Consider the following 14,256-nt stretch of genomic DNA (forward strand, 5'->3'; position numbering starts at 1 on the left):
TTATTATCATCATCTTAATTCAGTGTATATTAAAAATACACACATGCATTCATTCTCTTTTACATACACACACACACACACACACACACACACACACACACACACACACACACACACACACACACACACTGGAGTGCAAAATTGAGTTCAGTTCCCAGGGTAATATAATAACTCTAAGCTGATTTTTCCTCTTTTCCCTGGAAATCAGACCATGTTGAATTTTGGTAGTCTGAAATGACTGAAAATTACTTCTGCTTTCTCGTAATTATGAAAATGCAGGATTCAGTACAAAATGGCATTTAGTGACATGTTGACTTTATGACCATCTATCAAATTCAGCCACGTCCCCAGATCACTGTGATATTTGGTTGCCCTGTGCTCCTCATTGCACCCCTCCACCTGTGCTTGGACCCCTGAATTAATGCTGGCGGTTGTCAGCACCATCCCAACCCTTAACCCCTGCCCCCCGTCCCCGGTCCCTGCCCCCAGCTAACCAGGTTCCTTCTCAGACATGTTTGCTGCCCTTCAGGAGGTGATCCCCATGCACCTGGCCACCTCCCCGATCCTGTCGGAAGGAGCCTCGAGGATGGAGTCCCAGCTGAAGCGGAACTCTGCAGATCGGATAAGGGGCCTGGAGGCCAACACGTCAGCCCAGGTCTCCCCTCCCAGTGAGACCCTGTCGAGTGGCTCTTTAGTGAAGAAGCGCAGGAAGAGGAGGAGGAAGTCACAGCTGGACAGCCTGAAAAGGGATGAGAACATGAACACGTCCGAGGATGAAGACATGTTCCCCATAGAGATGAGCTCGGACGAGGAGGCTGAGCCGCTGGACAGCAGTAGGTAAGTGTGGGTGACAGAAGGGGTGTGCTAGGTGAATTCAGTGTTCAGAATGGTCCTGTTTTTTTTAACTGATGTATACTTGATTCACGGTGTTATGTTAGTTTCAGATGTACAGCAAAGTGATTCATTTAGATGTGTATATATTCTTTTTCAGATTCTTTTCCATTATAAGTCATGAAGAAATATTGAGTAGAGTTCCCTCTGCTATGTAGTAGGTCCTTGTGCATTACCTATGTTGCACATAGCGTGTCAACGTTAATTCCAAACTCCGCTCCCCTGGTTTCCCCTTTGGTAACCGTAAGTTTGTTTTCTATGTCCGTGCTTCTATTTCTGTTTTATATATGTTCATTTGTATCTTTTTCTATTTTAAAGATCCCACATGTTAAGTGCTACCAAATGGTATTTGTTTTTCTCAGTTTGACTTAGTGTGATAATCTCTAGGTCCATCCATGTTGCTGCAAATGGCATTATTTTATTATTTTATAAGTCTGAGTAATATCCCACTGTATATAGGTTCCACCTCTTCTTTATCCATTCATCTGTTGATGGACCTTTTGATTGCTTCTATGTCTCAGCTGTTGTAAACAGTGCTGCTGTGAACACTGGGGTGCAGGTATCATTTTGAATTATGGTTTTCTCCTCTTGTATTTGCCCAAGAGTGGGATTGCAGTAGAAAGATTTTTATGAACGTTCCCCTCCCCACCAGAATTTCTTATTTTTCTGTTAATGCATTTAAGACTGGATTTTGGAATCCTGCAGGCCCGATTCTAGAGTCACATGAAGATGGGCTGGACATTGTAACCGAGACAGGATTGATAATAACCTTGGTGATAACTCCAGCCTTCCAGATCAGAATCAAGAAATGGGGGCTCAGGAAGTGAACACTTCATGCACAAAACTGTTGTTTCAGAACCTCCTTATTCTCACTTGAGCACCAATTATGAGCCTGGCAGTTGGACTGATAGATAGCCGGGGGCTGACCTGTGATAGACTTAGGGCCACAGGTGAATCCAGAATGTGATCAGTTCATCTACAAGCATACTTTTCCTTTTCAGTTTTCATGAGGCCCAAAGTTGAGTTGGACACATGTTTTATTTTTCTTGGCTTTTAATAGTGTGGTAAAATTCTATTTCTGTGAATTACTATTTTGGTGAACAGTGCCAGTTTTGAAAGCCAAACTCATTCAGGTTTTTGTGCAATTCGATGTAATTTGTGATCACTGTTTTTGTGTCTTGTTAACACAGAAGAAGGGTGAAGGATGGATAACCGAATCACTTTAGTGTACACACGAACCTGACCCAACATTGTAAATTAACTGTACCCAGTTAAAAACAAAAGGAGGAAGAAGAAACGCAGGATTCACCTTGTGCTTTGTTATTTAGAATTTTCGTTTTTCCGGCTAAAACGTAATGGCCTGTGGGCAATGTTACTTTGCCTGACTGTGGCCTCTGCTTTGCTGTGGGCTCAGAAGCGGGTGGTGGTGGTTGTTGTTGAGTAGCTCAGTCATGTCCGACTGTTTGTGACCCTGTGGACTGCAGCATGCCAGGCTGCCCAGTCCTTCACTGTCTCCTGGAGTTTGCTCAAACTCATGTCCAACCATCCAACCATCTCAACCTCTGTCGTCCCCTTCTCCTTCCGCCTTCAATCTTTCCCAGTGTCAGGGTCTTTTCCAATGAGTCAGCTCTTCGCATCAGGTGGCCAAAGTATTGGAACTTCAGGTTCCATGTCAGTTCTTCCAGTGAAAATTCAGGGTTGATTTCCTTTAGGATTGACTGGTTTGATCTTCTTGCTGTCCAAAGGACTCTGAAGAATCTCTTCCAGCACTGCAGTTCGAAAGCATCGCTTCTTTGGCTCTCAGTCTTCTTTAAGGGATGGTGGTCAGGCTTATTACAGTCACCTGCCCTGCATGGCTTCTAATTGCAGGGTTTAGTGTCAGATGTTTGAGGTCACATCAAAAATAGAGACAGGTGGCCTTTGGACGGGTGAAATAGTGAGTCATATTTCTTATTAAAGCATGCTGTGCCTGAAAGGAGGTAGGTTTGCAGCCATTTTGCAAGTATAAGATATGATTGGTTGTGTCATTTATTTATTGTCCTGGATAAAACATTGTCTCTGTTTGGCCATTCAGGAATTTGGTAGCTCAGTCACGCATGGCAAGAGTTTTATAACCTCTGGGTCCAGTTTCGGGTGCCATCCACCTCTCAGGCTTTTGCGAGATGAAGTGTGAAAGATAAATCTGTAGGGCTTACAGTGTAACTGGGCTTCCCTGGTGGACAGTGGGAAAGAATCCTTCTGGCAATGCAGAAGATGTGAGTTTGATCCCTGGGTCAGGAAGATCCTCTGGGGGAGGAAATGGCAACCCACTCCAGTATTCTTGTCTGGAGAATCCTATGGATAGAAGAGCCTGGAGGGCTACAGTCCATGGGGTCACAAGGAGATGGACACGACTGAAGACTGAGCACACACCACATAGTGTAACTAACAGTAACAAGCAGTGTGGTCATCAAGCCCCTGTCTAAGTCCAAGTTCTTGAACTTAATCATTTTCCAGTTATAATTCAGCCAAAGGGTGAACACACAAAACATTTCTCTGAGTAACATTTTTCATTTCCACTGCCCAGAATATCCCTGGGTGTATACCAGGAGATCATGTTGATCTACAGAGCATTAGAGATAAGGGGAAATGGAAACTTGCCTTTATTATGTATTTATCAGTAAAATCTCTTTGACTTTGATGTTTTTTTGTTTTTTTCTCTTTCTCCAGAACTCTTCCTGACGATATACCTCCATTCCAAGAAGATGTCCCTAAGGAGAGCCATTCCCCTGTCATGACTTACCCTCAGTCAGCCTCTTACCCTAATTCCGACAGAGAGTGGTCACCCAACGCCAGGTGAGTGGCTGGTGTGTGTCCATGTGTATTTACCTGTCCTGGTCCAGAGGATTCCAAGTCAGTCACAGGAGGCATGTTTCACAGTGAAATCTACATAAAAAATGAATAGAATTAGAACCCCCCCCAAAATTCAGCTTAGGCTAAAAGGTACAGATCAGGATTAAACACGGAACATGAGCAGATCATAAACTTCTATCTAGTAGCAGAATCAAACCACAGATGTGAAAGGGAAACCGTGTGTTAAGTTACATAAAGCTTATTGTCAGGAGGAGAAAACAGTGACATCCTTTTTGGATACTTATCTTTAAAGTGAGATTCAGGAGCAGGGCAGCTGCATCAGGGGCCCTGAAGTCATCTGGGACTGTGAGAACGGTGCCGTCTTCCCCCGCTGCCCTCTGATTTTGGTTTCCCCGGAATGGCCTCTCAGGGGCCATAGACTTCCTGTAGGAGGCTGGAGGACCACAGCTGCTCAGTGTGAGAAGACTCGAGAACATTTCAGGCTGTGGAGCCTGTGAGGACACGTGAGCCCTCCTGAGCAGTTTCCAGAAGGACTGGGCAGGGGACAGATCTGAAGCATGTGGGGATGATTATCACCCACGTTGGGACAAAAACTGGTTCTTGGGTGGCAAAAAAGTATTAGAGATTACAATAGCCATGTGACCTCCAAAGGGACATAGTGACATAAGCAGACATGGAGTATATTCAGGGCATTAAAATTTCATGGTGGAGGGAGGGCTGTTAGGAAAGAAAAGGTCTCAGGGGTCTGGCGAGAATGCAGAAGAGATGGGCAGCACTGATCTAGGTGACAGTGACCATCTTGGGTTACTTGTGCTCCTAACGTGTTAGGTTTGCTTCTGATGTCAGAGCCCTCAAGTCCTGGAACATGCTTCAGGGCTTCCCACCTGAAGTATACACCTCTCCCAGTTCCAGTTTGACTGGAGTGATCTCATTAATGAGACCGTGTGGTCATCGCTGTGTGTCAAAGTTGAGGTTGGAGAGAAACAGACGCATCACATGATCGTGAATGGACATCAACCAGGGTGGGACTGGGGGCCTGTGGAGTCCCCTCCCAGGGGTCTGTCTGTCCTCAGGCCAGCCCTGTCTGGTAGAAACACAATACTAGATACATATGTAATTTAAAATTTTCTAGTAACCATCCTTAAAAAGTGAAAAGAAACTGATAAAATTAATTTTGATGATCTATGATGTATTTCAATACATTAAAAATTATTTTTGAGTAATCAGATTTTTTTTTTCAAGTAATCAGTTTTGTAAAACACTGTGAAACTGTTTCACATTCTCATTTTCACAAGCCTTTGAAGTTGTGTATCTCAGCATGTACAGACCCTCTCAGTTTGAAGCAGTCACACATCAAATGCTCATAGCCCCACGCAACCTGTGGCTATTGTATTGGACTGTATAGATATAGACCTTTCTAGAACCTCATACATTCTCTCCCGCGGTCTATGGAGTTATAACCCTAAGGAGGGAAAAACATAGTACTTTAGGAAGAAAATTATGTGGAATATTTAGAAGTCACTAATAGGAAGAAAAGTCTTCAAACATTCTACATTAATTTTAAACATTTAAAACAAATCCTTTAAACACAACCCTGAATACGTTTCTCTGTCTTTTATGTTTTGCTCTGTGAGTCCAGAATAATAACCGTGTCAGGTGAGGTGATGTGACCACGGTTAAATGAAATTACAAATTAGAATAAATAGGTACATATCTATACTTGGGTTTATGTCTTTTCTTTTAAGAGACAATTGCCAGCCCAGATTACCAAGCATTTTGGAGTATGTCATTTGATTAGGCACTAAACTCTGACCCAAGAAAAGCAATTCATTATGGGCCTGTGGATGAAACAGAAAGTGAAATGGGTGTCTTGGCAGTTTTCTGTTTTCATGGTTAAGAAGATCGTGTTGATTTCTCTGTGATTTCAACATGTGGTCCTCTGCCATTGTCAGCTGCCCAAGTACCTTCACCTTCTTATAGTTGTTACTGTGAGAGCAGTCAAATAACTGATAAGAGATTTTGTTTTATTGACTTGACCTCTGATTTCTCTTTCTTTTAATGTGGATCACGTGGCATGCCGTAGCCTGGTAGATGGCAGGAGACCCCCTCCTCACCTGACGCTTGCGGCCGAGGGCGGTCTTTCTAGCTCTTGCCCTCCGCAGTCTTCCCACTTCCACGCTTCGGAAAGGTAGAGGGGCTATTTTCCCGCTGTGGATGTCTTTATAATAAAAACTTGGCTCTAACTCTTATAAATAAGTAAGTTTTGCCATTAACCAAATTACTTATGTGGAGAATACGTATAGATTCTTGGAAGTGAAAAATTTGATCTAACCCTTACCAATTTATTTATCCACTAACCAAATTACTTATGAAGAAAATACATATAGAATTTCTTTTCCTTTCATTATAAGCACTTGTAGATGGTTATGTTTTTTTAAAGTACTAAATTTGACTCTGGAAATTAGCGTTAAGCATAGAGTCCTTTCTTATTTTGTGATGTACTTTGAAAAATAGAATTAGGAATTGAAAATTGGGAATATGATCTTTGTATCTGGGGTTCAACAAATAAGTTTACAAAACTTTTTTCAAATATCACGTAAGCATGCCTGCCTGCCTATTTAGTCACTCAGTCGTGTCTGACTGTGACCCATGGACGGTAGCTCTCCAGGCAAGAATACTGCAATGGGTTGCCATCCCTTCTTGAGGGGATCTTCCTGATCTAGGGATTGAACCCAGGTCTCCTATACTGCAGGCAGATTTTTTTTTACCATCTGAGCCACTAGGGAAGTCCCATCATTTAAGCATAAGGAGAGTTATTATTGTAACTCAGTAAAGAGCTTATAGATTTTCTGAGTAATATGATCAGATGTGTCCATAGCATTTGTAGAATAGAATTTTGGAGAGTAGTGTAGGATGGACCAGAAGGTTCAGAATTCTTGGTTAGTGTAGGATGGACCAGAAGGTTCAGAATTCTAGGTTGGAGTTTTCATTTGAGGCAGAAACCATAGGTTCCTGCCTCCATTCCCTTGGAATTGCCCACACTTTGACCTGCCTGCTTTGTAAAAAACTTGAGCAGTGAAGCCATGATTAACTTCTGCCTGGGAAACTGTTTTTCTTTTTGAAGAACCAAGTCTCGGGATGTATTTAATACTTCCCTCCCAGGTTATGGGTGCAGAACAAAGGCCATTTTAAAATGAGGTCAGCTAAGTTGTAAGCAGTTATATAACTGATGTGCCTAATTGGGATTTCAGCAAAAATGCCGATAACGATTATGGCTAGTAAATGCATTATTGATACAGATCAGTCAGTGTGACCTTGAAGCTTACTTTTTTGAACAACCTTTGATCTTGAAAGTCTCATGTTCGATAATGGGCAATTTTGGAATCCTCTTTCTCGTCAGTCACACTCAGCATCAGGAGTCTCTTCCCTCGTTTATGTCCCATCTGTCTAAATTCCCTCAACATGCAGCAGAGACGGTGCATGTGTATTTGGGTGCAGCGCCTTCTGTGGGGCTGGTGTGGCTGGGGACACACGACTGAGGGGTACTGCGCCTGGCATATGGATCACACAGGGCTCGGTCCTTTGTGAATCTGAATTTGCCCACCTCAGCATCTCGATGGCTTATAGCTTTCATCACAGGATCAGATGTTAAGGGTTCTGGATTTGGGCAGGGTGATGGAGACCTGTGTTCAGTGTTTACATTCTCCGAGAGCAGGGATCCATAAACTACAGCCTGTGGCCCTAGTCCAGCCCACCCTCTGTTTCTGCAAAGTTTTATGGGGGCACAGCCAGTTTGTCCACATACTGTTTGTGGCTGCATTTCCACCACAAGGGCAGGCTTGAGTTGTTGCCGCAAAGACCACATAACCCCTGGAGCCTAGAGTACTTGCTGTCTGGCCTCTTACAGAGGAAGTTTGCTCACACTTGGCTGCAGAGCAGGCTCAGTCTAGAGGGTTTTACTTTAATGCAGTGGATACTGTTCCAGAGAATTGTTATAGCAAAATTAAAAAATATGTTCCTTTTAAGCAAACAGTTTGAGGTTTGGGTACTGCGCTGATGAGGGTAGGAAGCCAGTTACGACGGGTTTCCCCCTTGATGCCTCTGGAGAATCATCCAGGTCAGAGCTGTTGGTACAAAGGCCCCTTGCTGGAGGCCACAATGCTCCCTTTGCACATTTCATGGTCCTGAACATGTAATTCTGGACACCTTGGTACCAGAAGAGCCTTGACCCTCAGGAGAAAAGCAGAATTAGGAAACTGGAGGAAGCAAGAGCAAGGAGATGATGAGCACTTTATCTCTCAGATGTCTGGAGGGCCCAGAGTTCCTTCTCGGGGCAGCTTTCTGAAGGGCATAGTGTGTGTGTGTGTGTGTGTGTGTGTGTAGGGGTGTCCCCTTGGTCACACACCCACAGTATGCGATCTCAGGCTCCTCCTCTCTGCAGACTGGCCACGTCGAGCCTGAAGGCTGCCATATGCCTTTCCATGGATAGAGGGCAGCAGATGCCAAAGGAGGAGGGACCAGCCCGTGTCTACTTCAGTGTGAAATGATGGAGAGGAACATTGAATCTGTTTGTCTGAAAGGCTGGACTAAAGACAGCCAGCGTCAGTTTAGCCATTCAGTTCAGTTCAGTTCAGTTGCTCAGTCGTGTCCGACTCTTTGCGACCCCATGAATCGCAGCACACGAGGCCTCCCTGTCCATCAGCAACTCCCAGAGTTCACTCAAACTCATGTCCATTGAGTCGGTGATGCCATCTCATCCTCTGTCATCCCCTTCTCCTCATGCCCCCAATCCCTCTCAGCATCAGGGTCTTTTCCAATGAGTCAACTCTTCGCATGAGGTGGCCAAAGTATTGGAGTTTCAGCTTCAGCATCAGTCCTTCCAATGAACACCCAGGACTGATCTCCTTTAGGATGGACTGGTTGGATCTCCTTGCAGTCCAAGGGACTCTCAAGAGTCTTCTCCAACACCACAGTTCAAAAGCATCAATTCTTCGGCACTCAGCTTTCTTTATAGTCCAACTCTCACATCCATACATGACTGCTGGAAAAACCATACCCTTGACTAGACAGACCTTTGTTGGCAATGTAATGTCTCTGCTTTTTAATATGCTATCTAGGTTGGTCATAACTTTCCTTCCAACGAGCAAGCGTCTTTTAATTTCATGGCTGCAATCACCATCTGCAGTAATTTTGGAGCCCCCCAAAATAAAGTTTGACACTGTTTCCACTCTTTCCCCATCTATTTGCCATGAAGTGATGGGACCAGATGCCATGATCTTAGTTTTCTGAATGTTGAACTTTAAGCCAACTTTTTCACTCTCCTCTTTCACTTTCATCAAGAGACTTTTTAGTTCCTCTTCACTTTCTGCCATAAGGGTGGTGTCACCTGCATATCTGAGGTTATTGATATTTCTCCCAGCAGTCTTGATTCCAGCTTGGGCTTCTTCCAGCCCAGCATTTCTCATGATGTACTCTGTTTAGCCATTAAGGGTCCCCATCTGTCTGAGACAAGCTGTGGGTCATCTATGAGCTCACCTTGCCCCAACAGGCAAGTTCTATCCCCTTGGAGCTGATGTCTTAAGCAGATACGTGAGACCAAGCACATGATGTGAGGTGCTTGAGAGAGCCCTTGTGAGGTATGAGAGAAGGTGGAAAAGGAGAATTGCAGGGCTTGCTTTCTCACATCATTAAAACTGTTGTCTGAAAGGAAAGGGTATAGGAGGTCAAAGAGTGAAATAATCAAGTGGGTCTTTTTTTCTCATCCATATGTTGTTTAGAAGGCTCCAAGAATTTTGTGCCTAAATTGATGGTTTCTGTGGTTGGACAGAAGTAAGACAGCTCGGGTCTCAGGAGAGAAAAATATAGAATGCGTGGAGACCCGAATGCAAGTCACAATCACTTAAACGCTCGTTTGAGAATTAAACCTTGTACTGTGTTGTTGTAGGAAGAGTCTTAGCAAATAGGAATCTGGGAAGTATTTCTTGAAGATAAAATATTTTGCAGAATCTCAGCTCACAGAGCCCTGCACGTTAGTGAGTTACTGGTGGCATCCAGCATTTGTGGTAAAGTTGACACATCATCCACTTCCTTGTTTTCAAAGCCGGTGCAGATGTATAAATATCTTCAATATAGGATGTGATGGGTGCATGTCTGAGATGGCCCAGACCTATTTGCAGCTGTGTGAGAGTTGAGGAATTTGATTTGGAAATTGAGCTTGTAGGAGCACTGAGGTCAGAGTGAGGCCTGCAAAGATGGCAGCTATTTTTTTTCTTCCCTTTCCCATTTCATCTCTTTTTTTCCATTTCCCCCTTTTAAATGCTACTTCTCATCTTTACTTGGAATTTGGCAGTAGGCTGGGATAAGGTTACCTAAATGGGGAGTGCCTTCTTCTGGGTGCATGTTCTGTTCACCCCTGGTGGCCACAGAGGGGATAGTCACAAAGCTGTGGTCGCAAGGCAGTGGTCTGTTGGGTCCGTTTTCTAGGCTTTCTGAACCATAGAAATGCTGGGCACAAAAACATTTCCAAAGTTTCTCTTCCCACTTTAATCTTCCATTTGTGTTTCCTTAAGTCCTTCAGTTTCCCGACCCTCAACACCTAAAAGCGATTCAGAACTGGTCAGCAAATCTGCGGACAGGACAATGCAGAAGAATAATCTAGAAATGCTCTGGCTCTGGGGAGAACTGCCCCAAGCCACAAAGGTAGGTTTTTTTTTCCTTCCTCATTTCTGCCATCCATCAAAGGTAGTTTCTGACGACATGAAATGGTCACAATCTTTTCTTTCAAGAAATTTTATTTCATATTCCAATTTGTTCTAAGAATCTCGAACTATATTATGGTATTTCAAGCTAGGTATTTTTAAATACTGTAAGACCCTTAGAAGATGCTACCGCCTCTTGTATCCCCAGCGATTCTTTGTGACGTGAATAAATAAATGAGTGAGTGAGTGAAGTCTGAAAGCATTTCTATGATGACTCAAAGAGTCAGCTCTTTGGAGAGTAGGTCTGTTGAGGCTGAAGCTGTGGGTTCATTCCCTTTCTAGGTTATATTTAGCTTTTATGGAAAATGCTGATTTCTCTGCCTATAAGCAGTCGTGCTGACCCAGCCAGCCATCTTTACAAATGCATGTCATCTGTTGCTGGAGAAACAGCACAAACTTGCAAACCCATCACTTTTGGCAAAACAGTTCCGACCACAGATCCACTGTTGCATTGTTTTCTTCTGTGCTCGAAGCTGTAGGATCAGATGCAGAAAGGCATACCCGCTCCCTGCTTTCCAGCCCACAAGCTGCATTTTGATTTCTATTTGGATAATCTTTTCCATAACTGGAAATTCCTTGGAGAGTTAGTGTCAGAAGTGCCCGTTTCCCACTCATGGGAACCAGCCACCAAATCTGCCCTTGTTCACTCACGTTTTGGGGGTGGACTTCATTAAACTGTAACACACATACAGAGAAACACCCAGATCCTGAGTGCCAAGATCGAAACAACTTCACTTCACACACTTCACACAGGTGAATGTGTCCACGTGACCTGCACCCAGACCAGGACTAAATCAGAACTTGGAAGCCCCCCGACCCTTTGCAATTACTGTTCTAACTGACGCCTCCCCCCGCAATAATGATAAACCCAATCTTGACTTTAATAGCAGAGTTTAGTTTGCAAGGCTCATCCTGTTACCATGTGTCATAATTCACTTACTCTCAGCACCTTGATCGCCCTGTAGTGTGAATACATTCCCCTTTCTCCTGCTGGACATTTGTGTTAGATTGGTGGTCTCATTCACTCACTTACTCACTCACTCCCATTTGGCAATTAATGTTTTATATGAAAGTTCATTTGCTTCGGAAATACTACCCTTGGTTTCCAGGCCTTTCGGCAGGTATGGGGATCACCAAGTGCACCCCCTCCCCCTCCCTCCCTCCCCCAAGGCTTCACTGTATCCTGTACAGTTGTGCCTGCCCAGGGGCCCTTTGGCTGACTCGACTCTTTTTTTTCTTTGACTTGACTCTTTTCTGACCTTCTCTCTCTCCCTCTCTCCCTGCCCCTTTGATCCAGTCCTCGCCACACAAGATGAAAGAGTCCAGCCCATTGAACAGCAGGAAACTCTGTGATAAAATGCACTTCCAAGCCATCCACAGTGAATCTTCAGATGCGTTTAGTGACCAGTCGCCAACACTGGCCAGGGCATCTCCGGTGCAGCCACTGCTGGAGCAGAACAAGCCGCAGACAGAGATACAGTTTGTGACCGAAGACGACGTCGAGGCCTTGGGAGCAGCGGCCCCCCCTTTACCCACGATCGAGGAGCCCAAAGCCCCTTCTGCCAACACTGCCCCAGTAGCTGCGAGCAAGACGGACTCGCCTTCCAGGAGAAAGGGTGAGAAAGCCGACGCTTCCTGGCGCCTTCCTGTGCATGGGGGCTCTGCCCGCCACAGCCTCTTCCCCCGCAAAGTTCACGATTCTTCAGAGCGGAGACAGGACATCTCTCCTGTTCAGTCCATGCCCTTTTGCTGAATATGTGTTTTCTCAGAAATGAGTTGTAGAAAATCTAACCTGAAGGAGGCCTCGGGGATAGTGCAGTGATCCGCCCCCGCCGCCCTCCACTGTACAGATCAGGGATGCTGGGGTCCCCCATGCTAGGACTGCACTAGACACTGCTGATGGAGCTAGTCTGCACCCCGCTTTCCTTGCCCCTGGCTTCCCTCTAGTGCATTGCCCTGTGTTAATTTCTGCATACTGTGTCACTGTTTCAAGTGATCGCTTGTTTGTTTTTTTGCCTGAATTCCGTACTAGAACATATGTGCTCTATGAGGTCAAGAATATTTCTCTTTTTACCTGTTTCCTTGGTGTTTCATATAGTGGTTGGCGCATGGTGGGGGCTCCATACACGTAGTCAAATGCCTACCTGGCTGCCTGTCCCGACCAATGACATGAAGTCCCATCTGTTAGCCGCATGGCTTTGTCCGCGGTGGTTCTAGTCTGTTCGAACCGATGATGTAGTTCTTGAGCAGCAGTAAACTGGAAGGCTGCAGTCAGGTGCACAGGGGCCGACGATGTACCACTCAGGAGGCTTCAGGGTACTGATGGGGAAGTGCTCAGTGAAAGCTTTGCTGTCTAATGATAGTAATAACAAAACCAATACCGATAATAATAATAAAAATAGCCATCACTGTGTCAGTGTGTTGAGTACTTAGTACCTCTCAGGCCCCTCTCCCTGGGGAGCTGAGGCTCACTGAAGCTACCGGACTCACTCAGTGGGCCCTTCTGAGCAGATCTGCACACGGTGCTCTTTCGAGAGAGGCTCGGAAGTCTTCAGAGGTTGCATCTGAAGAACGGTGCTCAGACCCGACCCGTGTGCCCTTTCAGACAAACGAAGCCGACACCTGGGGGCTGACGGCGTCTACTTAGATGACCTCACGGACATGGATCCCGAAGTCGCTGCCCTGTATTTCCCCAAAAAGTAAGAGCCCTCTTTATGCTTCCTATTAGTTTTGTATATGTTAACCTGGGAGCTGCTTTTTCCTTATATTTGATTAGAAAGTGAGTGAGAAAAGGGTGCAGGAGTCCCACGCTTTACCGCGAGGAGCAACCGGTCAAAGCGTGGGCCCTGTGTAGACGTGAGGGCATGGCTGTCCACCCCCGCTGGGACGGCTTTTGAGCCGGGGACACAGGCTCGAGGCCATCTCCCCAGGCACACCAAGGTGATGTTGCAGCGGTCAGTGATCCTCGCCCCAGATCAGCTATGCACAGCCCCGCCCCGCCCCAGGGCAAGTCCCCTGGGTCTCAGGGGGCCCGCTGTCTGGGGTTCCCATCATTTGTGGGGAGGCCTGGCTCCGCAGAGGGCGTGACAGGACGGCGGCCTCTTGGGACGGAGTGCTCTCTCTTCCCTCAGTCCCAGTGCATTTGGGAGAAAACGCAGGGAGACGTGGGGGTTAGAAATGGTTATTTCCCCTCATTCATGTAGCTCGTGTGCCTGTCGTGGTGCCTTAGTGAGGGCCTGCTGGGATGACTTCGTTTGTCCCTCTAACTGCCGGGGTCACCTGACGTCTGAGTGGGACATCACCCGCCCCCCAGGCTGGGGAAGTCCTCCTCACAGCCGTCCCACTCCTCTCCTTCCAGCGGGGACCCTTCTGGGCTCACGAAACCCGCCAGCGACAACGGAGCCCGCTCCGCCAACCAGTCCCCTCAGTCCGTGGGCAGCTCTGGCGTGGACAGCGGCGTGGAGAGCACGTCGGACGGCCTGAGGGACCTGCCGTCCATCGCCATCTCCCTGTGCGGGGGCCTCAGCGACAACCGGGAGATCACCAAAGGTACTGCGGGGCCGCCGCCATCTTTGCGCCGGCAGCGCCCCCTGGTGGCCGCCGGCTGGACCGGCCCGGAGCCCCGGGCTCGCGAAGGAGCGCACGTGACTCACTGCGGCTCGGCGGCGGCGGCGGCTGGCTGGCTGGCTGACCGCGGTGTTCTGCAGGGCGAACGCACACGCGGCCCCAGGCGACAGCAAGGCCACTGGGGCCA

General features: G+C 46.4%; 1 protein-coding gene across 3 annotated transcripts in view; it reads left to right on the forward strand.

The window, feature by feature from the left end:
- LPIN1 (lipin 1) overlaps positions 1-14,256 on the forward strand; it is a 125,399-nt gene that overhangs the window by 79,305 nt on the left and 31,838 nt on the right. For all 3 annotated transcript variants that reach the window (XM_065928598.1, XM_065928599.1, XM_065928600.1), the window contains 7 exons: positions 530-837; positions 3,601-3,726; positions 5,828-5,932; positions 10,314-10,443; positions 11,800-12,118; positions 13,108-13,201; positions 13,861-14,051. In XM_065928598.1, the coding sequence (XP_065784670.1) occupies positions 530-837; positions 3,601-3,726; positions 5,828-5,932; positions 10,314-10,443; positions 11,800-12,118; positions 13,108-13,201; positions 13,861-14,051 (1,273 nt within the window). The remainder of the gene's footprint in view (positions 1-529; positions 838-3,600; positions 3,727-5,827; positions 5,933-10,313; positions 10,444-11,799; positions 12,119-13,107; positions 13,202-13,860; positions 14,052-14,256) is intronic.

The sequence above is a fragment of the Muntiacus reevesi genome, chromosome 3 (genome assembly GCF_963930625.1).
Source record: "Muntiacus reevesi chromosome 3, mMunRee1.1, whole genome shotgun sequence".
Lineage (NCBI taxonomy): Eukaryota > Metazoa > Chordata > Mammalia > Artiodactyla > Cervidae > Muntiacus > Muntiacus reevesi.